Genomic DNA, 24,504 nt, shown 5'->3' with positions numbered 1-24,504 from the left:
TCCACTTGCCACCTGGAGTTTATAATTGGGTGGGCTGGACTTGCCTTGTCACCTCTCCACCCCTCCAAAGTCTGGGATTTCCTGGGGGTGCTGCCGCTCAGCCCTCACCTCAGCGCTTGGTGCCTGAGGCCAGCTGCTAGTGTTGTGCCCCCCAGACCCTACTGCAGTCATGCTCTTCAGAGGACACAGAACCCTAGAGGGCGTGACTTGCAACACTCACTGCACCAGGAAAGGCTGGAATCGGTGCTACTGCGCTGATGGTCTGATCTGGGTCCTCGGACCTGTAAAATAAACCCACCCTTAGGATGCTGCTTGGGCGCAGACATAGCACTTTGAGGAGCCAGGAGAGCGAGAGCTGTAGTGCATGACGCAGGGGTTCATGGGGGATTTAGGCCAAATGCTGCCCTACTGAGATCAGCAAACTGGGAGCTGGCCCTACCCTCAAAGCTCTGATTGGCAAGAGCATGAGCAAACAAGAATTGGGCAGGGAATTCCACCCCAACTTCTGTTCCAAGCTCTCCAGGTACCAGCAACACCTTGCGGTGGCTACTGCAGGGACAATGCTGCCTGAGATGTGGCTCCAGGCAGAGCTGTGGGGACAAGCCAAAGGGCAGCCTGAGCCTGTGGTCTCATGAGCCCGTGTCACACTGTGCATCAGCCGGAGCTCAGAGGGAAGGAGATGCCCCGATCCATGCCTGAAGGACTGTGATTGTGTATTGCTAAACAAAGTGACTGTTGCTACTAAGGTTGAGTGTTTGGTACTGATAATGGGGTGGGAGAGTTTGCTGGGTGGATTCCCGCCTCCCCAAAGACAGTGGTGGGGTCTCCCCAGGGGAGGGGAAGTGTTTGCAACTCCCTTCTAGCAAAGGGGAACCCCCACCACGCCACTGAGACAATTGATCTGGCCTGTGACCAACCTCCCTGGGGCCTAGCAGAACCCACCTCACCTGTCTGCCAGGAGCACGGTCCTGGACTCTCTGGGCCCTGACACTGTAACCAGGTGGAGAGACCCATCCGTACACAGCACCAGAAGCTGCACTTTGGGCCTAGGCAGCTGGTCCCTTGGAGCTGCAGATGTCTGCAGGAAGTGGATGGTGCGGCTGAGACATCCCTCTGGAAGGGCAGTCACAGCTAGTGGGAATCCTGGGAAAGGCACAAGCACCCACAAGTCGGAAACAAACACCAGTTTGGAGATACAGGGGCCAGCACTGAATCTGGCCTCCACCTGAGAGAGACTCAGCCTGGCACCAAGGAGGTGACCTCCATGTGAGGGAAGCTCAGCATGGTTCCATGCCACCCAGGCTGAACTAATGGGCACCTCTGTTAGTACCATAGAGAGCTAGTGACTTGTATGGGAGGGAAGTTGAGCATAGCTCCATCTTACTGGCTTGGCTAGGAACTGGGCCAGGTTCTGTTTTGGGCTCATTTTGCCTGCAGTCCTCGTGGCTATGGCGCAGCATGGCAGGCCATGGCAGGGTTGCCACCTTCTCAGCTTTAGACTGACGGACGCAATCTTTACATTGCCATGTGGCGGTGCAGTATCACAGCATGCTGACACTGCATCACCAATGGATTTGGGTGGGACTGTGGCCTGCCCCGGTGCAGTCACAGGACCAGCCCAAGTACAGAGTAGGGCATGCTCTTGAGCTTTGCTCTGGGACAGTCATTGCATCACAGCCCAGTGATGCTGTGAACCTGTCATAGTGAATCGTAGGGTCATGATGTGCTGACACTGCTTCAGCCCCACAAATAGCATGAGGCTATGTTGTCCAAATGGGGGAATGTCCCCAAAACATTCAGGCAGGGCACTTATAGGGTGACCAGACATCCCGATAAAAATCAGGACCGTCCCGATATTTGGGTTGTTGTCCCGTGTCCCGACCGATCTTTGGTTGGGATGATATTGTGCTCTGCTGGCAGCACCGTTTTTTTTTGTTTTTTTTTGCTCCGCCGGCAGCATTCGACTTTTTTTTTTTTCCTCCACTGCCACCACTCAGCTTTTTTTTTTTTTGCTCCGCCGGTGGACACCCCCCCCCTCCCATGTGTCCTGATACTTTCTTCATCTCATCTGGTCACCCTAGGCACTTATAGCCTTAGCTGCTGCAAACATAACTGTTGGCCAGCCCCAAAGACATCTTGATTTCACTGTCCTCTTGCAGGACAGGGGATAGTTCTGTCAGAACTGGAACTGGCCTCTGAAAACTCAGGCCATGTGACATGAGAGACTCTGCTACTCAGCTAAGGCACCTGGGATGTTTGGCCACCTGTTGCTAGGGAACCAGCAAGCCTGCAGGTTTTTTTGGAAAATGTTCTTGAAAACCCCTCTGTGATCCCCAGCTGGCACATCCAGACCCCCAAGTCCCAAGGGAGAGAATCCCCGTCAGCCTCCCACAGGTACCCATCAATTCCAGCAATGGGAAAGCTCACCTAGACATCTGTCCCACACCGTTATCATCCCATCTTCACATGCCAGAGCCATGTAAGAGGAGCAGGAGGTGACAGCTGAGCAGGTGATTGGAGCGGCACATGGCCAGACAGTGTCAGGTTTTAGCTCAGCATCTGGAGGGAGAAACATGGCCCCTGAACAGCTGAGCCTCATCTTCAGGGAGATGGGGAGTCCCCCCCACCCACATCAGCCTCTAGTGTGTGTTAGCCTTCTTGGTCTGAGTACAATAGGTGCAGTTCAGGAGCTGCCTGCTGTAGTGGCCTCACTTGGGAGACTGTCCATCTGGAAATCCTCACCATCCAGCTGCCACCCTGGCCTAATGGAGAAATGTGAATCATGGGGCCAGTTCCTCTCCTCTTTTATGTCTCACTTCTTCTAGCTAATAAAAGCTGGCAGGGCTGCCCAGAGGATTCAGGGGGCCTGGGGCAAAGCAGGGGAGCTGTGGTGCTTGTACTCACTTGACAGTAGTCTGGGTCTTCGGCGGCGGGGGGCCCTTCAGTCGCTCCACGTCTTCGACAGCACTGAAGGGCCCCCCGCTGTTGAAATGCTGCCGAAGACCTGGACCGCCGCTAGGCCAGGGCTCACGAGGCCCCTGTGGGGCCCAGGACAAATTGCCCCACTTGCCCCCCACCCCCACCCCCAGGCAGCCCTGAAAGCTGGCTCAGCCCCTTCTCAACACTGGCCAACCGAGAGTGAAATAAAGTACTCCCTGCCCTCCAGCCCTGGGGCTAAGGATGCTGCCTTTAGAGGATTCCCATCCCAGCGTGTCTGGGAAAACAATCCCCTTCCTGGTGTGGTTGGACTTTTAGCCCTTAAGCCTCTTCCTCACACCTGGGCAGGGTGGAAGCACTCTCTGGTCAGCCCCAGTTTCCCTCTCTGCTGTGAGCTCACTGCTGGTTCCTGTGAATTACTGACTCAGAAATGCTGAGGCTGTGGGAGACTGAGCTCCATGGGGACAAACACACAGTGCCCTACCAGGGCAAAAGGTATGGAAAAGCTCAGGGGCCATGCCCTCTGGGACATGTCAGCCTGACAGTGGGGGCCCTTCTCGGGTCAGGAAGATCCTAAGAGGGCCCTATTGGGAAAGGTCAGAAGATCTCCTGCCAGTGCAGGGTTAAAGGGAAAAGCTTTTTAATACAAACCACTTTCTTTTGAAATCTACAGCAGCAGTCTGAAAATAAGTACCCTCCTGCCCCCCATCCTTTCACTTCTTACCCGTTTTCTCCTTTGATGGCCGGGTGAGTAAATACAGGCAGAGATTGTGGCTTCCATTCCAATGCACACTGATGCCAGTGGGCACGTCTGGAAGAGGGAGATCAGAGAAAGGAGAGGGGAGTGGGCAGCTCGAAAGCCTGGGTTGAGGGAATCCGAGCTACACAGAGAAGTCTCCTGTGCCAGCTTCATCAGCACGCTGGAGAAACTTGTCTGGGCCCCGCATCCCTTGGAGTTGCTCATTCAGAGCCAGAAATAGAACAAAAATTCTTATTCCTGGTGATATTTTTTCCCTGCCTGTCTTTTCTGACTGCCTATGTCAGCCCCTCCTCCACACCTGGCAGTCCCCATTACAAGAGGTGGTCCAGGCAGCAGGACGCCCAATCAACCACTGGGGATGCTGAAGTGTTTGGTGAGAGACATTTGCTGTGCAATGGTGTGAGAACTATGCCCCTCTGCCGTCAACAGCCATGCCCCCAGTGCCAGCATATATTGGGAGCAGCAGGCACCTGACCTATGACAACTTCCTTGGGGCCTGGGCCACACAGCTGGTTTGAGTGAGGAGATGTTGGCACAAAGATGGCAGGCTAATGCGCTGGTGCCACTTGCTGACCTGCCTGAGGACAGGAACTGCTGGTTAAAATGCTGGTGACACCAGTTGGTTCTGCGAGAGGAAGGCTGTTCCTTTCACTGCATCCCAGAATTCCACAGCAGCCAAACTGCCACAGGGACTCAACCAGTCAGGAGCACGGGGTGTTCTCAAAAGTGTCCATAGTGGGAGTCATATATTAACAGGGAGATTGACTCAGGAGACCTCCCCTCCCATTCCCCATCGCCTGACCCTGCCTCTCTGTCATTCATCTGATAGAGTACTGGGTAGTACTGGGGACAAGCATTTATGGATTTGGGGCTTGTAGCGGGGTGGTCACCCGCTCCTGCCCTGAAGGGCTTGAAATCAGCCCTGGGGACAGGGCTGAGGCTGCATGAGGGCTAATGCTAGGGAGAGAAGCAAGTCTTGGCTGATTGGGGAAACAGCCACAGCTGTGGCCATGCCCCAATCAGACCATAGCTGGCCCTATAAAGGCCAGGGAAGCCAGCTGCTGAGAGGATTCTTCCTCTAGCTCTTGAGGGAGAAGGGCCTGGCTGCCTGGGAGCTGAGCTGAGCTGAGCTGAGCTGAGCTGAGCTGAGCTGAGCTGAGCTGAGCTGAGCTGAGCTGAGCTGAGCTGAGCTGAGCTTGGCTTGGCGGGTGGGTGAAAGGCTAAAGGAGCTGGGGTGCTTCAGCTGGCAGAACCCCTAGGCTGCAGGCCTTGATAAAGGCCAAAACAGGTACTAGGGCTACAGAGGGGTAGTCTGGGGTAGGCAAAGGCAGCAGGTCCAAACCCCCCTTTGCCTGTGATGAATGGTGTATACACTGCAGTCTGCCCTAGTGGGTGGGGGCTAGATGGGGACTGGTAGTAGCCATATACTGAGGTGGGGATAGGGGGCTGGGGATTCCCCTGGGAGGGGAGACCCAGAGAGCTGAAGAGGTACTTCCAGGGGGCAGCACCCAAGGGAAAGGGGCACTGGGGTCTGGGAGGGACACAGGGGCCAGTGACAGGTGAAACGTGGGCCTGCAGAGGGTGCTCCAAAGGCTGGAGAGCTAATTCCCTGGACAACCAGCAGGAGGAGCTGCAAGGACAGTTGTCACCCCATTACAGGGCTTCTTTAGTGCAATAAGAACTCTTCTTCACAAGGGACAACTAACTTCATGGGCACCTTCTGCTCTTCTCTTCCTCCCACTCCCACCCTCTTGCTCTCATCTGAGAAGAAGAAAGAGAGCCAGCTCTCCATGCATCACCAACTGGGAACATCTGTTGCAGCAGTTTCTGTGGCTGCTGAATTATAAACCAAGATGGCTGGACACGGACAGAGAGCTTCACTGCTGAATCATGAACCGGCAGTAAGCAAAGACACCTGTTGCCCCGGCCCACTCACAGCACTTCCTGGCCTATGGCAGTGCCCACTTTACCCTGCTTTGGTTAGACCCACAGGAAAGTAGCCAGTCATCCATCTAGTCCCGCATCCTCGTTCCCAGGGTGACCAATGTCAGATGCTGCAGAGGAGGATATAAATCTTCTCTTGTGCAGTAATATACCATGGGGCAAGTTCTTATGAACCCAGCTGGCATTTTGCATATGCCTAGTGCATGAGGACTGATAGCCCTTATCATTTTCATCCTGGCTTATGTCTTTTCAGATGCTATTCTTTGTCATCATAATGCCTGATCTAGTTTGAAACTCAATATCCTGCAGCAGTGAGTTCACAGATTAATTATGCATTCTGTCTATCCACTTTATATTACCTGGCTGTGCTTTGATTTCGGGTCCAATCTGCAGTATCCGGCTGGGTAGGAGAAAATGAAACACAGCGTGGCTGAGAAAGGAAGGGATAATAAATACATGCTATGGAAATACCTTGATAAACAGAGCAATTCAACATGATCAGGAGTGGCTGTGGCCATACCCTCATGGCTCGGGACCAGGGAGCCAACCTCTTGTGCCACGGTTTAGAGTAATAGTTGGGAAGTGCCCTGATGATGGTAGAGTGTGATGGCAACTCCTATGAATCCCTGGGCTGAAATGCCAGCATGCAAGGGGTGGAGCTGCATTCCTGCATCCCTCTCACCTGGGTTTCTCCTCCTTGCTGTCAGGCTCACTTTCTCTCTCCAGATGCTTTTCGAAGGTGCTGCGAAAGATTGCATCCTGCTGTTCCCATTGGTAGTCTTTGATCATGTGATTCTGCCCCAAGCCGATCACACTGCCATCATCAATCTTCATCAGGGCCTCTAAAGGGCTTTTAAAAGTGCTTCCTGGATTGTGAACACCAAAGGGGGGGGGGGGGAGAGCCCCAGAAGAAGCAGAATCCATTGAGATCTAGGAAGGCTCTTGGGCAGTGGTTCTCAAATTGGGGCCGCTGCTTGGGTAGGGAAAGCTCCCATTGGCTGGGAGCAGCGAACCGCGGCCAGTGGGAGCCACGATTGGCTGAACCTGCAGACACAGCAGGTAAACAAACCGGCCCAGCCTGCCAAGGGCTTTCCCTACACAAGCAGTGGCCCCAGTTTGAGAACCACTGCTCTTGGGGGAGGAACAACCCTTCCCCTTTCATGTAGGGTCACACCATTGTGGAGGTGGGAGACTTGAGTCCATTCTCTCTCCTTTGGATGGAACCACCTCTCCCAGGCCTTTGACCTAGCATAAGGCCCATGTCCCTGGCCAGGAGCCAGCTCCTTTTACAACAGCAATGGTGGCTGCTTTCTGCCTCATCTATCCCTGGGGAAGGGGCCCAAACCCCAGGCTGCCTCCCTCTGTGTTCTTCTCTCTGATCAGCTGCTCTACCCCTCTATAGCTGGTATTGGATAGGGATCATGTGGGCTCAGACAGCCAGGCTGAGTCTAGCACTGCTCTTGGTAAGAATAAGGGTGGAGGAGAAGAAAGGCCACTAAGACCAGGCAGTGAGCAAGAGGAAGAGATTCAAAGCTCCATGGGGTAGGGGTAGTATCTGTGTGTGTGTGTGTGTGTGTTGTACCCCACTGCCACAGAGCCTTGGGCGCAGGTGGGGCCTTAAGCACCACTGTAATATACATAATAATCGTTACTAGAGGTGATGCATCACTAATGCAGCTGGGGTACTAATAGCTGAGTAAGCAACAAGTCCCACTCCAGGATCAGAGATGAGCCACAGGCAAGGTAGCACCAGCGGGCATTTTACTGTCATTTTTTATCTTTATGTTGCTATCCAGCCACTCACGCAGAGAGAAACACAAACACGCAGAGACAGACACATGAAAGCACCCAAAGAGAGACACAAATATGCAGAGAGGCACAACCATTATTACTTAACCAGACTTGAGTAAATTCCCACTTCCCCACCAAAAACAAAGGGCCCGAGAGAAGGGGCCTGACCTGTCAGAGGTTTGGGCGACCTGACCTTCAGCAGCAGCACTGGGAGACTCAGCTTAGTTTCAACTCTGTTGGCAGACATGGGTGATTCCTACAATGGAAGAGACAGCCACCCTGAGCACCGGCATGTCCAGGAGCTGCTCTGTGGCCTGTGCTGCCTCATGCTACCGACGACAAAGTTCTCACAGCTGAAACCTGCAGAATTGTTCCCTGGTGTCTCAAACCTTCCTCCCAGGAAGGGTTCGCAACACTCCCCTCCCAGCATGCTGCTCCCACTGTCACTGTGTGCACTATGTAGGCCATGCCCCACCGGCCTGAGGGATGGAGCCAAAGCATAGCTTCCATCAGAAGGGAAACACGCACTGCCCCATGGGATCCTACTTTCATTAGCACTCCACCCTCAGCTCTTCCCGAGATGCCCTATCACCCAGTGCTCCAAATACCCTACCCTTTAGGGTACCTTCACTACAGAGGTGAAAGTAAGTTAAAGGACTTACCGGTATGGGATGGTCTCAACTGAAAGAGGTGGGGCCTTTAAATCTTGATTTAAAGGCCTTGGGGTTCTGACTGTGGCCTGGAGCGCCGAGGCCTTTAAATCACCTCCGAGCTACCAGCTGCAGAGGTGGCTGGGAGCCCCAGTGCTCAGGGGCAATTTAAAGGGCCCGGCGGTCTGGCCGCCACTACTGCAGAGGACTTCCAGGCCCTTTAAATTGTCAATAGAGCCCTGCTGCCGCTACCCCAGGGCTCTGGCAGCTGGGCTAGTGCGGTAATTTAAAGGGCCCAGGACTCTGTTGGCGGGCAGCCCTGGGCCCTTTAAATCGCTGCCTGAGTCCTGCTGCCTAAGCCCCGGTGTAGCAGTGGCAGGGCTCGGGCGGCGCTTTAAAGGGCCAAGACTATGGCTGCTGTGGGGAGCCCCTGGCCCTTTAAAGCACCGCCCAAGCCCTGCTGCCGGAGCTCTGGGGTAGTGGCAGCAGGGCTTGGGCGGCGCTTTAAGGGGCCAGGGCTCCCTGCAGTGGCCGGAGCCCTGGGCCTTTAAATCACCACCGGAACCCTGCTGCTTCTACCCCAGGGCTCCAGCAGTGGGGCTCAGGAGGAGATTTAAAGGGCCCTGGGCTTTGGCTGCTGCAGGGAGCCCTGGGCTCTTTAAATCACCAGCCCGGGGAAGCCAGTCCGGTCCAGCATGGCGTACTGGCTCTTGCCGGTATGCCGGACCAGACTGACTGACTTTCATCTCTGCCTAACTACCATTAGGGATCCCTCCCCAAAGGTCCCTGGATGCAGCATGGTCCTGGTTACAGCATGTGATGTCTTCAGGCTCCAGTGAGAGAGAACTAGGGGTGAGGGATACTCAGATTGCTGCTGAATACAAGAACCAATGTGGGTTTCAAGGTACCTGTGATGGGCTAGAATCCCCTCTGCTCGGTTGGGAATGGGGAATCGGACATTTGCCACAAGCAAGAGGCCAGCAGCAGGGTCCTGCTTTGATCAGGGGGTTGGACTAGATGACCTCTTGAGGTCCCTTCCAACCCCGATAATCTATGATCAGCTTCCTGCCCTCAGCACTGGTCTTTGCACAGAGACGTGGCTAGGTACCTGCATGTGGATTAGTGAGACTGAAGACCTAGGTGTATGCAAGGGGGAAGGGGAGTACTTGAACACCTAACATTCCCCTCTCTACTGCTCCGTTTGCCTTGGGTCTCAGCCACTGGGGGTGGGGAGCTGGCCCATCAGTGCTGAACAGCAGCTCCTGTTAAATGGCAAGGCCAGCCTCTGCTGATCTGGGGTCTGGAGGGGACTAGCCCAGGTGAACATTGGAATGGACCCACTAGATGCTTAGAACAAAGAATGGGGCCCAGATTCCTGGAGCTCTTCCCCAAGGGCTGGGATGCAGGGGGTTCAAGGTGCAGCCACCAACTCAACATCTATAATCTGCCTGGAGAGCTTGGTAAATTCTCACTCAGGCCTTGGTTACCGTTTCTGCAGAGCCCTCTCCCGGCAGGTCCAGACTTTTCTGCCAAGGAAATAGAAGGAGGCTGTGGTTAGTTCACACAAACTGGCCATGGTAATCCAGAGCATCCCCTTCTCCACCTGAGCAAGTGGGGCTCTGACACACAGCCAGGTCTTCTTTTTGGCCTGGGACTGAAAAATGAAGCCAATTCAAAGAAGCCCAGACTGGAGAATCAGCTTCCCTGACTCACACTTGGAGCTACCGCACCCAATTCTCAGTTACACTAAGGCCCTTTTTGGGCCAATCTGCCAGTATGAAGGGCATTTTAGGGGGTAGAAATGGCTCCCTGAGAAACCACCCTGCACTGGACCCCTCCCTAGTTGGAGGCAACACTTAGCGGGAGGGGAGCACATTGAATTGTGGCCTCTGATCTAGAGGAACCTCCTTGGAAAACTTGTCTTGTGGGTGACAATAGTGGCCCAACAATACAAGGGGCTTGTGAAATCTGGGTTGGGTGACAACGTCCCCGCTTCCTTCCCCATCAAGGTGCTGACAAACCCACCCAGCCTGGTCGGTGCAGCCAGTGGAGCTGTGAGAACAAGGGCTATGGAAAGAGATGGAGGTGAAAGGGCAAGACAGAAGATATCTCAGTAGGAAAGAAAAACATTTTGTACCGTAGACGCCTGGCTGAGCCGCCTCTCCCTGAAAGATGACACTGCTGCAGCTGCCTGGGAATGGTCTGTCTCCTTCAGCCAGGACTCCTTAGGCAATCGGTAGATCTCCAGCCAAGCTTCTGTGCTGCCTGCATTGGGAAACTGCATTGAGCAATTGGAAAGGAGGAGAAAAGGTTTCTCAGGCAAGAGGACTCTGCTATTATGTACCCTCAAGAATGGGATTAGTGTTCCCTTTCAAATATAGGATCCCCCAGCTCATATCCCCACAAAGCCCCATATCATGGATGCTGATCTAGGGAGTACAGCTATACAGACTGGGTCATGTTGCAAAGTGGTCTTCTATTGGCTGCCTGCGGGGTGTCACATGTCCTGCTTTTCTAGCCCTCAAGGTTCCAGCAGAGCTCCTTTGTGGGGCATCGAGACCCTTCTGCCCCAGAAGGGGGCATTCACATGGCCCTCACTGCTCTGAGACTAGAACTGTGACTAAAACTCCTGTGCTTTGGCGAGGGTTGTTTGCTGCAGCAGGTTTGGGGAGGGCGTCTCTGTGCAGTTCTCCAGCCTGTGTCAGAGCAGACAGCCTCTCAGTATACAGGCCCATATGCTCCCAGTGTAAATGTGGGGCCTGGGGACAGGGTTGAGGAGCTGGGGTCGGTGATTAGAGCAGGAGGAGGGAGTCTGCTTTGCTTTGAATGGCCTGTCTGGCAGCCCCAGAGCGAGCTGCCTTCCATGAGCTGGCCGCACGGGCTGGGTCCCTGCTGAGCCTTTTGGCAGATGAAAGGGAGGAGCAGTGTCAGCTCTCCTTGCCTGGAAGGACAGGTTGGGTTGACTCAGGAGAGCACTGGGGAATCCCAGAGGACCCTCCCTAGACTGGTGAATAAGTTTTACAAAGCTGCATGAGCTGCAGGCCCCACCCATTGAAGCAGGGCAGCCAGCATTTGATACACTGCAAATCCCTGGCACTTGCCTTGCAGCAGGATGCCTGCATAATCGCCCCCCTGGGAGAGCTCCGCCTCCACACAGGTGTTTCTCTTGCTGATCTCTTCCTGCCAAAGAAAAACATGCTGGCATCAGAAAAGGCTGCGGCTGCTGAGCAGGGACAGTGATGCTTGCTGTGGTGCGCCCTTATTGCTAATACACCTGGGAATTTGACTGCAAAGAGGCAGGTGCCCTGGGAACAGGTCCGGGAAGAACGTTCCATGCGCAGAGAGTTGGTGTGGGAGCAGGAGGGGAGGAGAAGATGCCCTTGTTCTTGGGGGTTTGCTCCTGCTCCAGGATTCTCAGGTAGGGCTGGTGGCCAGAGGTGCCTTTTTTTGTGCGCATTGGGCTAAACTGCTGTGTCCATTTCCTTCGGCTCCACACCTCATCAGAGTCATGTCTCCACTGGCTTCGTGCAGCGGGCTCTGCATTGGGCTACCCTTCAAAGCCACCCACGAGCTCCAGCAGGTGCAGAATGTAGCTTCCGCAGGGGGAGGAGCATGGGAGAAAGGCAAGAAGGAAGCAGTGGCATGGGCAGAGCAAAGGTGATAAAGGCAGAGAGAGCTGAGAGCACAGACTGGCAGGGGGTAGACTGGGCAGGGCCTTTAAGACTGGGACAGGAATCTTTACAGCCAACTATGGTTTGGGTCCTCAGTGGGGAGCCTTCAGCCCTGAGATGTTCTTCCTGAAGCCTGAGCAAAGGCTCATTCCCCTGGCCTTTGGCCGTGGGGTGCCCAGGGTGTCTGTGATCCCTGTAAGGCTGGCCTTGGGTAGTGGGGGTGTTTGCAGAGAGCAGGCTTGCTGGGTCCATGTGCCTGCTGCCCAGCCTGAGGGATGCTCTGAAGCCAGGGATGGCAGCAATGGGACATCCTGCTGCCCTGTGGGGTTTGTCACAAAGGAGATGTGCAGTGCACAGAGGCGGAGGGGATCCAGGAACTTGTCGGGTGGTCAGAGCCCCCAAAGCCTTGACATGCAGCTATAGCCCGAGGCCCAGCCCCCTGCGAGTGGCTTGGGAGGGCTAAGGAGCTTTTCAACATGCTAAAGAGGGGAAACAAGTACAAATTGTCCCTCAGCCCAGAGCCCCCACCCCACCCCTCCACCTGAGCCCCTCCAGCCCAGCACTCCTATCCCTGTGCCTGAGTCGCTCTGGCTCAGTCTGCCAGAGTCAGACTCCACATTATTTAAAGACAGGGCTTCTATGGTGTTGAGCTCGTTTGTTGCTGAATGCTGATGCACCCCTGGGATTTTGACATCTCAGAGAAGATTCTGGGCATAACCTGGGGTCTGTACCGGGGATAATATGGGTTCAAAGAGGATTACAGGTGAGTTGTGCACCATTGACCCAGTTAACAGGACCTCTGACCTCCATTCCAGCTGCTGCTCTTAGCAGTGTGTTTCCTGAGTGCTGTTAGAAATCCTGATCCTTTACTACACAAGGGCTTTCGCCTCAGTGCCCGTGGCACACACAGGACTTACCACTTCGTTTAGGACTTTGATGAGCAGCAGGCTGTCCCTGTAAAAATAAAAGAGTCGGGCAAGTCCTGGAAGAGAAAAACAGAGGCAAGAGGTGGGTGGGAAGAGAGTGAGGGGCACAACTCAGCTCCTTTGGAGGCTGCAGTAACAGCACTAGGACTAGGTGCCTTCTGTGGCTCTCAGAAGACTCGGCCACAGCTTGCTGCCTAGTGACACACAGAGCAGTGCTGATGGCCCCAGCCAGAGGGAATACCCACGCTGCAGCGGGAGTTTGCTCCCCAGACTGGGCAGACAGACTTATGCTCGCTCCACTTCAGCTAGCATGCTAAGAATAGCGGTGTGGACGTTGTGGCACAGACGGCAACTCAGGCTATTGGCAGAGTCCAAGCCCACCCGACCCCCTGACTCTGAGCTCGGTGGCTAGTCTGAGCTGCTGCTCCTGCTGCTCCATCCATGCTGCTATTTTTACAGTGCTAGCTTGAGTCCCACTAGCATGAGGTCTGTCAGCTTACTGGGAGGCTTGCTGCTAGCTGCAGTGTAGACATAAGCAGAGAGACCTGCATCCAGCCCTCGTCCCCAAGGACACAGCTTCAAATAGGAAAGGGGAAGGTGGGTGGGAGCCCCAGGCATTTTCAGCTATTGGAGTCAGTGCAGCGATGCTCAGAACTTGGAAAGCATCTATGCATCTGCCTTGCTAGGGGTGTTACAGCAGCACCCAGGACGTGGGATTTCACACGTCCTCCCTCCCACGCACACCCTGGGATGGCCACATTAGCCAAGTCCAGCTTGGAGATAGCCTGTGCTCCAAGGGGATTTGCTCAGATACAACTTTCTTCTCTCTAATGGAAAGAGAACTAAAGCCCACTTCATTAGCGTTGGACTCGACCAGAAGCCAATGGACCCTTCTGGGACTGCTGCATACACTAGTATCATGGTGGGGCTACTGGATCCAATATGGAGCTGACAGATCTTTTCTCCTCATCCGAACCTCCACACTGCAGCACAGGGAGGGCACTAGCTCTGGGGCCACCCCCCACTCTGAAGTCTATTGACTAGTCCCCATTGTTTGCAGGATCCTCTCAAAAATGTGTTAGTCATGCTTATTTCCACCTTGCTCTACCTCTTTTCTACTGAGTAGGTCCCACTGCCACCCACCACCTCCATTCCATCATAGTGCACAAGCTTGTCCTCAAAATTCTTCCCACATGGGACTTGAGGAAGCTCATGGGGTACCTACCCATGTCATCCACAGTAACGAGAAGGTGGGTCTCATTGCCAAGGTTGGAGGCACGGATGGCACAAATCTCTAGCTTGGTTGACTCCCAAGCACAGATCCGTTTACAGCTGGGCGTGTTGAAAACCGCAAGCCCTGAGGAAAGCCCAACAAAGACATGCTGTCCGGAGGCTGCAAGGCAGTTGGCTCTTCCCATCACCTGCAGAGATGAAAAACAAAGCAGAAGAGAACATGACCCTGCCCTGCCACTCCCTGACAGGGGGATTGATCAGCTACACCAACCATTTGCCAGCGAAATCCCATGATCTCACTAGGGCATGAAGTCTAGCTCCAATCTCAGAAAGATACCACCAATATCAAGGGTGAGGCACATCTTCAAGGGAAGCTCTCCCTGCCACCGCCAGCACTAGGGATAAACAGAAGCCTTCAATCTCCAGGCACCATTCAGCAGCACTAGAGCTTTCCCACTTCCAGCTACCCCCACGGGGAGAGCGGAGCAAACGCAGACATTCTGCAGCCCATGCAGTCCCTGGGCACCATGCAGCTGCATTCGATGCTGCTCTGCACCATTTCTAAAGTATTATTTTGAAAACACAGTTGAGTTTGTCCATATGATAGCAATAGACTCATCAACTTCTCCAGAATAAGCAGGTGCTAGGGTCAGTCTGGCGCAGAGAAGCAGAGGGTGAGCCTGATATGATTTAATACCACCTCTCCTCTTTCAGGAAGGTGTGATGGGCTCAGTCCAGGTACTTCAGATGAGCAAGTTTAGAGCTGTAGTCTTGTGGAATGAAACTGAAAGCGAGGGAAATGCTAATGGAGTCCCGGGAATTTAAATGGGTGGAGGGGTGACAATGGAAGAAGAAAGCAAAAGGAACTGAACTGACACTGCCTTGACAAACTGTTGCAACGACAGGTGGCAGCTGTGCTGTGAAGGGTCTCGGTACCTGGAATTCAGCTGTGGGCAGGTACAACGTGGGCTTGACCTTCTGTATCTGTGCCTCTCTGAGTGCCTCCCTCTTCTCAATGATTTCCCAGGCCTGCTCGAATACTAGAGTCACCAGTTTATTGATCATCCGGAAGGGCTGAGGCAACGAATCAAAGATTTGATCGGGATCCTGCAGGAAGAAATTTTCTTCCTCATCCTTCTTAATCCAGTCCTTTTCAGAAGGTGGAGGGATCTCCAGGGGATGTTTCCGGATATATACTGGCATCTTTCTGCCTTCCCTGGTGTGATGACAACACAGGTGCCCTACACAGTAGTCACAGTAGATGGAGAGACCCAGGAACTCCTACAGTAAATAGATCCTGGAGATAATGGGAGGAAACGATGATTATACTTAGGAACTAGCTACAACAAAGAAGGAAGCTTCCTATCTTTATATGGAGAAATGACTATATCTATTTTGTAGGACTCACTTCTGCTTTCCCCATTGTCTCCCCATGGTCTCCTATACAGCTCAGTGCTGTGCCATGCAAGTACCATCCATGTGGATATATGCAGGTTAAGTACACAGGTGATTAGACATCTAAAATGCACAGCTAGTTATACAAGTTTTGGGCGTGGTGTTACAGATAGATTAGGGATACACATAGACAGATTTTTGCTTGTCTCCCTTCTTATCCAGCCTGGAGAAAGTTAGAGATATGATTTGTTTCAAAGGAACATTTTTTCAAACTGCTTAAAACTTTGTTTATTTCTTTGTTTAGTTTCTTTGCACTAGTCAAAGGCCTGTGTCACTGTGAACTAAGCTTACGGAAAGTTAGTAGCTCTTAAATTAACCGACAGGGCCTCCGACTTCCTAGATGTTTGTACATTGCCTAGCACAATGAGGCTCCAGACCCGATGGGTGGCCTTGAGGCTTTACCTCAATGATCAGAGCACAGAAATATCATCTACAAACACTTGGAAAACAAAACATTTCCTACTGACACAACTCAGAAAGGGCCAAATGGAACTGTACCAAAAATTCCCCTTTGGGCTGAAAACAAGTGTAAAAAAATCCAGCACAAAAGAGTCGTTTTCCTGAAAAGTTACAGGAAGCTGTACCCATGCCCCAACTTATACAAGCTTTTCCACTCTGTTGATGCTGGAGGAGCTCTAAAATGTAACCTATTAAACAAGTGCTGTATAGGTTTATTTGGCTTGGGACCAGAGGCCATGTTGATTCAACCACTCATACAGAGAAAGTGGAGTGAACCACCAGTGTGTGTGAACTGGCAACTGCAATGTTGCCATATGCCCCCTCCCTCGGCCCCAACAAGCCTGGTAGCAGATAGTAGGCCCTAGACAAAACAACTAGAACTGCTTAGGTACAAATCAGGATCCATGCTACCTTCTACAATAAAGGGCATGCCAAGGGATAGAGAGTGGAGGAGACAGATAAATGAGAGGCAGGCTTTGGTGAGATCCTGAAGACTAGGTGATTCTGGGGTAAGCGCTGAGTCTTACAACAAGGTTTAATTTTCAAAGCTGGGAGGCCCAGCCACTGGATTTCCAGGGGGTCTCCTGGAATTAATTATCCCTATTCATGGCGATGGGTTATTGCTGAGGAGATCCCCACCTCTGGGGAGGGTGTTACTGAGGGGATCCCCATTCCCAGGTTAGGGGATAACCATTCCCTGGGAGGTGCTGCTGTGGGGATCCCCATTCCCGGGTGCTGTTGCTGAGGGGATCCCCATTCCCACGTTAGGGGATAACCATTCCCTGGGAGGTGCTGCTGTGGGGAGCCCCATTCCCAGGTGCTGTTGCTGAGGGGATCCCCATTACCATGTTAGGGGATAACCATTCCCTGGGAGGTGCTGCTGTGGGGAGCCCCATTCCCAGGTGCTGTTGCTGAGGGGATCCCCATTCCCAGGTTAGGGGATAACCATTTCCTGGGAGGTGCTGCTGTGAGGATCCCCATTCCCAGGTGCTGTTGCTGAGGGGATCCCCATTCCCATGTTAGGGGATAACCATTCCCTGGGTGGTGCTACTGAGGGGATCCCCGTTCCCGGATACTGTTGCTGAGGGGATCCCCATTCCCATGTTAGAGGATAACCATTCCCTGGGAGGTGCTGCTGTGGGGATCCCTGTTCCCGGATGCTGTTGCTGAGGGGATCCCCATTCCCACGTTAGGGGATAACCATTCCCTGGGAGGTGCTGCTGTGGGGATCCCCATTCCCAGGTGCTGTTGCTGAGGGGATCCCCATTCCCACGTTAGAGGATAACCATTTCCTGGGAGGTGCTGCTGTGGGGATCCCCGTTCCCGGATGCTGTTGCTGAGGGGATCCCCATTCCCACGTTAGGGGATAACCATTCCCTGGGAGGTGCTGCTGTGAGGATCCCCATTCCCGGATGCTGTTGCTGAGGGGATCCCTGTTCCCACGTTAGAGGATAACCATTCCCTGGGAGGTGCTGCTGTGGGGATCCCCATTCCCGGATGCTGTTGCTGAGGGGATCCCCATTCCCACGTTAGGGGATAACCATTCCCTGGGAGGTGCTGCTGAGTGACCCTCACTCACCTGTAATCGAACGTTGATCGGTTGCTATGGTAACTGCTGCGCTAGGTAGGCCTGATCTCGGTCCGGGTGGAGACATGCCCCAAGGCGGAGGGTTCCGGGCCCAGCTCCACGGGACGGAGCCTGTCTGTGTCCCGGGCGGTGGGCGGAGTAAGAAGTGGCCCCAGCCCGAAAACGGCAGGAGATTGGGGGGTTTCTCCCCTCCCCCTGCGGCAGCATGGAGGCATTTGTGAACTTCACCAACCAGACCCAGGGCCGGGACCGGCTCTTCCGGTGAGCGGGGCCTGGGGCTCGGGCTGAGCTTTGCGCCTGCCGCGGTCGGGGGCTGTCGGCCGCTCTCCCCGGTCCCGCCTGCAGCCCCGAGCCGAGCGGGCGGGTTACCTGAGCCTCCCTTGAGAGCGCTGGGAGCCACTCCCGGGGCCCCCACGCAGCCAGGCCTGACCCGGCGCCTGACCTCAGTACCCAGCGCGGTGCCGGGGTGCTGTATGGGGCGCGCTCCCCCACTCAGTGCTGACCGCGGTGCGGGGTGCTGTATGGGGCGCACTCCCCCGGTCACTGCTGATCCCGGCGCGGTGCGGGGTGCTGTATGGGGCGCGCTCCCCCACTCAGTGCTGATCCCGGCGCGGTGCGGGGTGCTGTATGGGGCGCGCACCCCCGGTCAGTGCTGATCCCGGCGCGGTGCCGGGGTGCTGTATGGGGCGCGCTCCCTCAGTCGGAGCTGACCCCGGCAGGGTACTGGGCTAAGGGTAGGGCACTTGGAGCTAGGGCTCCTATGGGTAGGGCACATGGAGCTAGGGTTAGGGTTACTAAGGGTAGGGCACTTGGAGCTAGGGTTAGGGTTCCTATGGGTACGGCCCCCAGCCCTAGGGTTAGGGTTCCTATGGGTAGGGCACCCCGCCCTAGGGTTAGCGTTACTAAGGGTAGGGCACTTGGAACAAGGGTTAGGGTTCCTATGGGTAGGGCACCCTGCCCTTGGGTTAGGGCTCCTATGGGTAGGGTTTCCCACCCTAGAGTTAGGGTTCCTAAGGGTAGGGCACTTGGAGCTAGAGTTAGGGTTCCTATGGGTAGGGCACCCCACTCTAGGGTTCGGGTTCCTATGGGTAGAGCACTTGAAACTAGGGTTAGGGTTCCTAAGGGTAGGGCACTTGGAGCTAGGGTTAGGGTTCCTATGGGTAGGGCACTTGGAGCTAGGGTTAGGGTTCCTATGGGTAGGGCTTCCCGCCTTAAGGTTATGGTTCTTATGGGTAGGGCACTTGGAGTTAGGGTTAGCGTTCCTATGGGTAGGGCACTTGAAGCTAAGGATAGGGTTCCTATGGGTAGGACACTTGAAGCTAAGGATAGGGTTCCTATGGGTAGGGCTTCCCGCCCTAGTATTAGGGTTCCTATGGGTAGGGCACTTGGAGCTAGGGTTAGGATTCCTAAGGGTAGGGCACTTGGAGCTAGGTTTAGGGTTCCTTAGGGTACGGCACTTGGAGCTTGGGTTAGGGTTCCTGTGGTAGGGCTTCCCGCCCTAGGGTTCGGGTTCTTATGGGTAGGGCACTTGAAGCTAGGATTAGGGTTCCTATGGGTAGGGCACCCCGCTCTAGGGTTAGGGTTCCTATGGGTTGTGCTTTGCACCCTAGGGTTAGGGTTCCTATGGGTAGAGCACTTGAAACTAGGGCTATGGTTCCTATGGGTAGGGCGCTTGGAGCTAGGGTTAGGGTTCCTATGGGTAGGGCACCCTGCCCTTGGGTTAGGGTTCCTATGGATAGGGCACTTGGGGCTAGGGTTAGGGTTCCTATGGGTACGGCACTTGGAGCTAGGGTTAGGGTTCCTATCAGTAGGGCTTCCCGCCCTAGGGTTTGGGTTCCTATGGGTAGGGCACTTTGATCTAGGGTTAGGGTTCCTATGGGTAGGACACTTGGAGCTAGGGTTAGGGTTCCCATGGGTAGGTCACTTGGAGCTATGATTAGGGTTCTTATGAGTAGGGCGTCCCAGCCTAGGGTTATGGTTCCTAATGGTAGGGCACATGGAGCTAGGGTCAGGGTTTCTATGGGTGGGGCACTTGGAGCTGTGGTCATAGTTCCTATGGGTATGGCTTCTGCCCTAAGGGTTAGGGTTCTTAAGGGTAGGGCTTTTGGAGCTAGGGTTAGGGTTCTTCTGGGTAGGGCTTCCCACCCTAGGGTTAGGGTTCCTCAGGGTGTGGTCTCAGTAAGGAGAACACTCCCCCAGTCAGGGCTGACCCGGTGCAGTGTTGGGTATGGGCTCAGTAGGGGGTACACTCCCCCAGTCAGTGCTGACCCCAGCCTGGTGCTGGGGATGCTGTGGCTTGTGGGCTCAGTGTGGCTCACACTCCCCCAGTCAGTGCTGACCGCAGTTCGGTGCTAGGGGTTTCTGTGCTGTGGGGCTCTGTAGGGGACATGCTCCCATAGTCAGCTGACATGATACCCCAGTGCGGTGCCGGGGTGCTGTGCTGTAGAGAACTATCAGCCTTTGGATGAAAAGTAAAAGTCAGGTCCTTGCTGCCTGTGACTATTACTGATCTCTTGACACTTTCTCCTGGTAAGGGGTATTTGCCCCATTGGCCTGCCACCATCCGTCTCAGGTTACTTGATTGTTCCTCTATAAACTCCCTCCCCCCCCCCCCCCCGCCCCGTTTCAATTCAATTCAATTCCTTTACTCATTTGTGTCTTTCTCCTTTGTAAGCTAGTAGATTCAATTGGAGGCATTGCTTTTTCACTTCCAATTCTAAATTGTGCAATGCTAGTGTGTGCTTATACAGTTCCTGTGTTCCACCCCAGAGCTGGCTGGGTTTCAGCAGTGGGTTAGGTAATTTATGAAGCTTACCCCTTCTATGGGGTCTCTCCGTATTCTACCCATTCCAGTGCATATCTATTGCTGCTTAGTGATTGCTGGGGCCAAATAACAGACTCTGGTAAAAATTTCTACTGATCTGTATCTTGTTCCATCAGGGAAACTGGCTTTGTCCCTTCATAGACCCAGAGCCTTGCTGCAAGCTAGCATTTCTGCAGTATTTGCCTGTGGATGTTTCAGGCAGAATTCATTTACATTGCCAAATGTGCCCAACAAAACCCTTTATTGGCTGCTTGCTACTCAGATGCATGGTCTCCCATTGTCATGTTCACACTGCATTTGCATTGCTTCTCACACTGCATGTCGTAAACTGCTGACCCTAACAAGTAATATCCTGTGATCTTTATACCTCTGGGTGCGGTGCTGTCGCATGGTTATGGTCCATAGGAAGTCCCTAACTTGGGAAGAAATTGTTCTTTTCTCTCCCCCACCCCCAATTAATGGTCCCTGTGTCTCCTGTCAACCATTTTCCTCATTTTTTCCATTCCAGAGCCATCCAACACACATGCATGTTGCTTAGCTATTTATTAGAGCGTAAGGCTGACAAAGAGACGGTGATAATGAAGCTCAAGGAGTTGGAATCTAGCATGCGCTCTGGCCGTAAATGTAAGTACCCCATATCCCGAGGGATGGTCCCTCTTCATATTGCTTATTCCAGCTAAGCAGATGCCAGTTGCGCTAGCTTTTAAGTAGTTAAATTACCATGCAGCCTTGGATCACAGGACCTTATTTTGCGTAATCATGGAATAGTAGATACACCCTTCCCCCACCAGAATTACACTCACTCTATTACCTGCTGTGTTGTATGGTTAGTATTGCTCAAAATACACATGATGGAGCCAATGCTGTGATGTAAGTGAAAGCAGACTACTTGTAATCATGCTGTGAACTGAAATATATGACACCTGCAGGCAGGGAACTAGCTGTAGCATAATTCCCCAAAAAATGTGCAGCTGAGAAAAGGTGTTGTTCTGAGTTGGTCAGATTGTGAATCATTAGCCCTCAAGAATAATTTAGAAAGGGTGTAGCTCAGAGGTGCAATAGGACTGGTACACTAGCACCTTCCTTCCAGGAAGCTGTGTTAAATCCTCTTCAGGTTACAGCAGAGTGTCTTTCTGTATCCTCTCTCACTTACACCTTAGAACTTAGCATGATCGGTAGTTCCCGTTCAGAAGAGATCCCAGAATGGGACTGGAGTAGTGGAGGGTGTTCTAGGTCACAACAGACAGGCGGGCATTGGCAGAGCTGTGTGGATGTCCCAGGACTGGAATGGCAGGAAATGCTGCCGGCAAATATTGAGGTGCATCAATGAAGCTATATGGGGGAAGCTTGCATCATATCTGTCTACTATACATGGCTCTACTATTGTCAGCCTCTCACTTCTGTAAATACAAAGTTACCCTCAAATGAAAAGACAATATTTAAATATACAAGGCCCAGAAGACCAATTAGTTGTTGAAAAGCAAAACTGGATAGCAGCCTACAGGGAGTGAGCCATGCTAACTTCTCTGGGTTCTCTTGCAGTGTTCAGACTGGGCAACATGGTGCATGCCATGGTAGCAGCCAGGCGAACTACCCAGCTACCAGACCTGGTACCCCGTCTCTGCCTGACAGCCTCCCACCTCAACCGTGTCCTGTATTTCATCTGTGACACAGTCCTGTGGGTGAAGAGTGTTGGACTCATCCCTGATGTTGACAAGCAGAAGTGGCGGAATTGGGCTACCAAATGCTATTACTATTCACTGCTGATGAGTTTGACCAGGGATTTGTATGAGATCTCCTGGCGGATGGAACAGGAGGCTCACAGGGAGAAGGCAAGGAAGGAGAACTCTTCTCACTGTGGTGAACAAGATCAGGACCTGTTCGGTTTCCATGCAGGTGGGTTGCAGCCTTTTCTCCTCCTGCTGTACAACACCCTGAGGAAACACCCTCCCTTGTTGCTAGACACAGTGAAGAACCTTTGTGATCTCTCTAGTCCTTTGGACCAGCTGGGAATCTATAAAACCAACCCAGGAGTTATTGGGCTCTGCGGCCTCCTCTCGTCCCTGGTGGGGATCCTCACAGTGGCAAGTCCACATATGAAGCTGAAGCACTGATCTGAGAGCATCATATACGGTGAACTGGCAGGCTTGTTTCCCTGGCAGTTTTCATTCCCAGGATGGTATTTTAAAAATGAACATTTTTGACAATCGCTCTTCATACGTGGTTTGTTCTCTGGAGGAGTCAGCTTTACTTCCTCCTCCTCCTCCTCCTTCCTGATATCCTCTCAGGTGAGGAGCTGCTCTGTGCTGTGACATACTACATGATGGAAGAGAACGGTGAACAGGCTGAGCGAGGACTGAGTAAAACATCCCTGAAGAATATTGTGAAACATGGAAATCAAGACTTTACAAATTGCTGCTAGTTAAGGACAGATTGCTGTCTCCTGTATTTGAATATAGACATGTGGAATAGCTGCACAGGCAACTAAAATTGTATAAAAAGCCATAAGTAGTGGTGCTGACACTGGAAAGGCGGAATTCACCAATGGGGGTTCATACAATTATTTGTCTTTCTTGAACACATTCAAGCAGGTTGGTACCAGGAAGGCTTTGGGAACTGTAGTTCAAATGGCCTGAATTAAAATGTGAGTTCTGAGGGGGATGGAGGATGCCAGGGGACTCGTAATTGGATATATGGAGCTTTTCATCTCTAGGCAGTGGTTCAAATCCAGCCCAGGCTGGTAGTAACTGAAGGGTGCAACTGTTTGGTGATATAGTGGCCACCATTGAATATGTATTGGTGGGACTGGATCCAGTTCCTAGTGAATAGATGTCTATATTCCAGAAACCACCACCCCATCTGCCCTCCTTGTTGACAATACAAGGCCAAGGATTGCCTGGGCCATGGAATCTGAATTCCTCTCTAGAAGGGTCCTTCCTGGTCATGGTTAGGTACTGTCTTTTTCCAGTGTATGGGGGTAGCTTACTTCAGTGCTGCTCATGCTGGGGATAAGCAAAGGATTTCAGTCTCCATGATTACTGATCTGGCACCATTCACCAGCACTAGCCTTCCCCCAGATACACACACCAAACCCCTTGCAATCCCAGGAGGGTGATAATTTCTGTATTCTCTGAAGCAGCTTTTGCACTGATACTGCTTTAGTTTTGCTGAAAGTTTTCAAATATCAGTTTTAAGTCCTCCTGCTATTGAAAGAAACCTGCCCCAGGGCTTCTGGTGAGTGAGCTGGAATGACACTGCCAGGGGGTGTTGTCAGAAAAGGGAACTTACACTCTTGGACTGGGATAAACTTGCTGATGCCAAAATCCTTTGATAAGCACCCGCAAGAAGAGAATCCTTTTATCTGACCCTCTCTAGAGTGCACCCCATCGTGGCCACCTGCTCGGATAAGGACATGTGGTTTTCTCTTATGTCACCTCTGTTTGTGTGGGTTTTACGGATCTCACGTCCCTTTTGTTCTCCCAGCCATCTAGGTGGAATGTTGCTTTGAATTATTACACAGGTTATGGGAGAAAATACTGTCTAATTTTCTAACATGTATGATGTGCGTTATTTGACATCCTTGTGGGTGAGGGGGACTGACTTTACAGACATCCCAATTTCATTAGCATCTGTGACTCAGCTCCTGTAGAATCTACTTGTGATGCAAGAGCCAAAACGATCCCTTCTCTGGGTCTGAGCCTGGTCTGTGATCTCTGCTCACCACCAATGCAGAGACTTTGCCCCTCCCCACAGCTGGGAGGGCAGGGTGGTGAGTTTACAAACATTCCCGGTAGTTTTCTGGTACAGAGGGACTGTGGAAGGGCCAGCCTAGTCACACTCAAGTGTCCAAGTAAGACAGCCTAAGAGTGAAAAAACTCTCCTGTGCGGGGAAGGGGGATAAGTGAGGAAAGGTTTTCAGGCTGGCTGGTCTCTTCAAAGCCTTCCACCACCAGGGGCTGACCTGTAACACCACCACATGGTTCTGACAAGGATGCTTAGGCTTCCAGGCTCAGTGCTATGGGATTCCAACAGGCCTGTCTTAGTCCTTTCCTTAGGCAGGTCCCTAGATTTTAGAAGCTAATACTTGCTGTTCCCCCTGCGAGCTGGAAGCTATGGGTTTAATTTATTTAATTTAGCTTAATATAACTAAAGCTGGACAATCAACCAGAAGGAGAGAATTCTTTAGGTCAGCCTCCTGGAATAAGGGCTGCTGCTGCTGTACATTGTCTAGGGAAACACAACCAATAAACTGAAGCTGAGTTTGAA

At 52.8% G+C, this 24,504-nt stretch overlaps 2 protein-coding genes across 11 annotated transcripts in view; one reads left to right on the top strand and one right to left on the bottom strand.

Moving 5' to 3' along the window:
- Nucleotides 1–17,534, bottom strand: part of WDR93 (WD repeat domain 93) — a 21,327-nt gene extending 3,793 nt beyond the window's left edge. Inside the window, exons 1-15 of one of the 9 annotated variants that reach the window (XM_039490976.1) lie at nt 16,672–17,393; nt 16,238–16,240; nt 14,849–15,209; nt 13,905–14,100; nt 12,671–12,735; nt 11,184–11,262; nt 10,220–10,347; nt 9,570–9,608; nt 7,601–7,688; nt 6,324–6,507; nt 6,001–6,071; nt 3,662–3,748; nt 2,428–2,559; nt 948–1,143; nt 221–281 (exon numbers count right to left, since the gene is read on the bottom strand). In XM_039490976.1, coding sequence (XP_039346910.1) covers nt 221–281; nt 948–1,143; nt 2,428–2,559; nt 3,662–3,748; nt 6,001–6,071; nt 6,324–6,507; nt 7,601–7,688; nt 9,570–9,608; nt 10,220–10,347; nt 11,184–11,262; nt 12,671–12,735; nt 13,905–14,100; nt 14,849–15,115 — 1,593 coding nt within the window. In that variant the 5' untranslated portion in view covers nt 15,116–15,209; nt 16,238–16,240; nt 16,672–17,393. The other 8 variants (XM_039490979.1, XM_039490974.1, XM_039490980.1 and 5 more) reach the window with 8 other exon arrangements.
- On the top strand, nt 4,907–24,504 carry PEX11A (peroxisomal biogenesis factor 11 alpha). Of its 2 annotated transcripts, XM_039490987.1 has the most exons (4): nt 4,907–4,985; nt 10,092–11,500; nt 20,747–20,862; nt 21,781–24,504. In XM_039490987.1, the coding sequence occupies exons 2-4, from the start codon at nt 11,457–11,459 to the stop codon at nt 22,350–22,352; spliced, it is 732 nt and encodes a 243-aa protein (XP_039346921.1). In that variant the 5' UTR covers nt 4,907–4,985; nt 10,092–11,456; the 3' UTR covers nt 22,353–24,504. The 2 variants fall into 2 exon arrangements, with proteins under 2 accessions (XP_039346921.1, XP_039346920.1); XM_039490986.1 differs by lacking the exons at nt 4,907–4,985; nt 10,092–11,500 and adding an exon at nt 17,537–17,675.

The sequence above is a fragment of the Mauremys reevesii genome, linkage group 10 (assembly GCF_016161935.1).
Source record: "Mauremys reevesii isolate NIE-2019 linkage group 10, ASM1616193v1, whole genome shotgun sequence".
Lineage (NCBI taxonomy): Eukaryota > Metazoa > Chordata > Testudines > Geoemydidae > Mauremys > Mauremys reevesii.
Note: the sequence above shows the minus strand (reverse complement) of the source record. Positions and strands in the feature narration are given on the sequence as shown.

Coding starts and splice junctions, on each gene's coding strand:
- PEX11A (XM_039490986.1), top strand. CDS start 17,620: ATGGAGGCATTTGTGAACTTCACCAACCAGACCCAGGGCCGGGACCGG. Junction 17,676..20,746: donor GGCCGGGACCGGCTCTTCCG/GTGAGCGGGGCC, acceptor TTTCCATTCCAG/AGCCATCCAACACACATGCA. Junction 20,863..21,780: donor CATGCGCTCTGGCCGTAAAT/GTAAGTACCCCA, acceptor GTTCTCTTGCAG/TGTTCAGACTGGGCAACATG.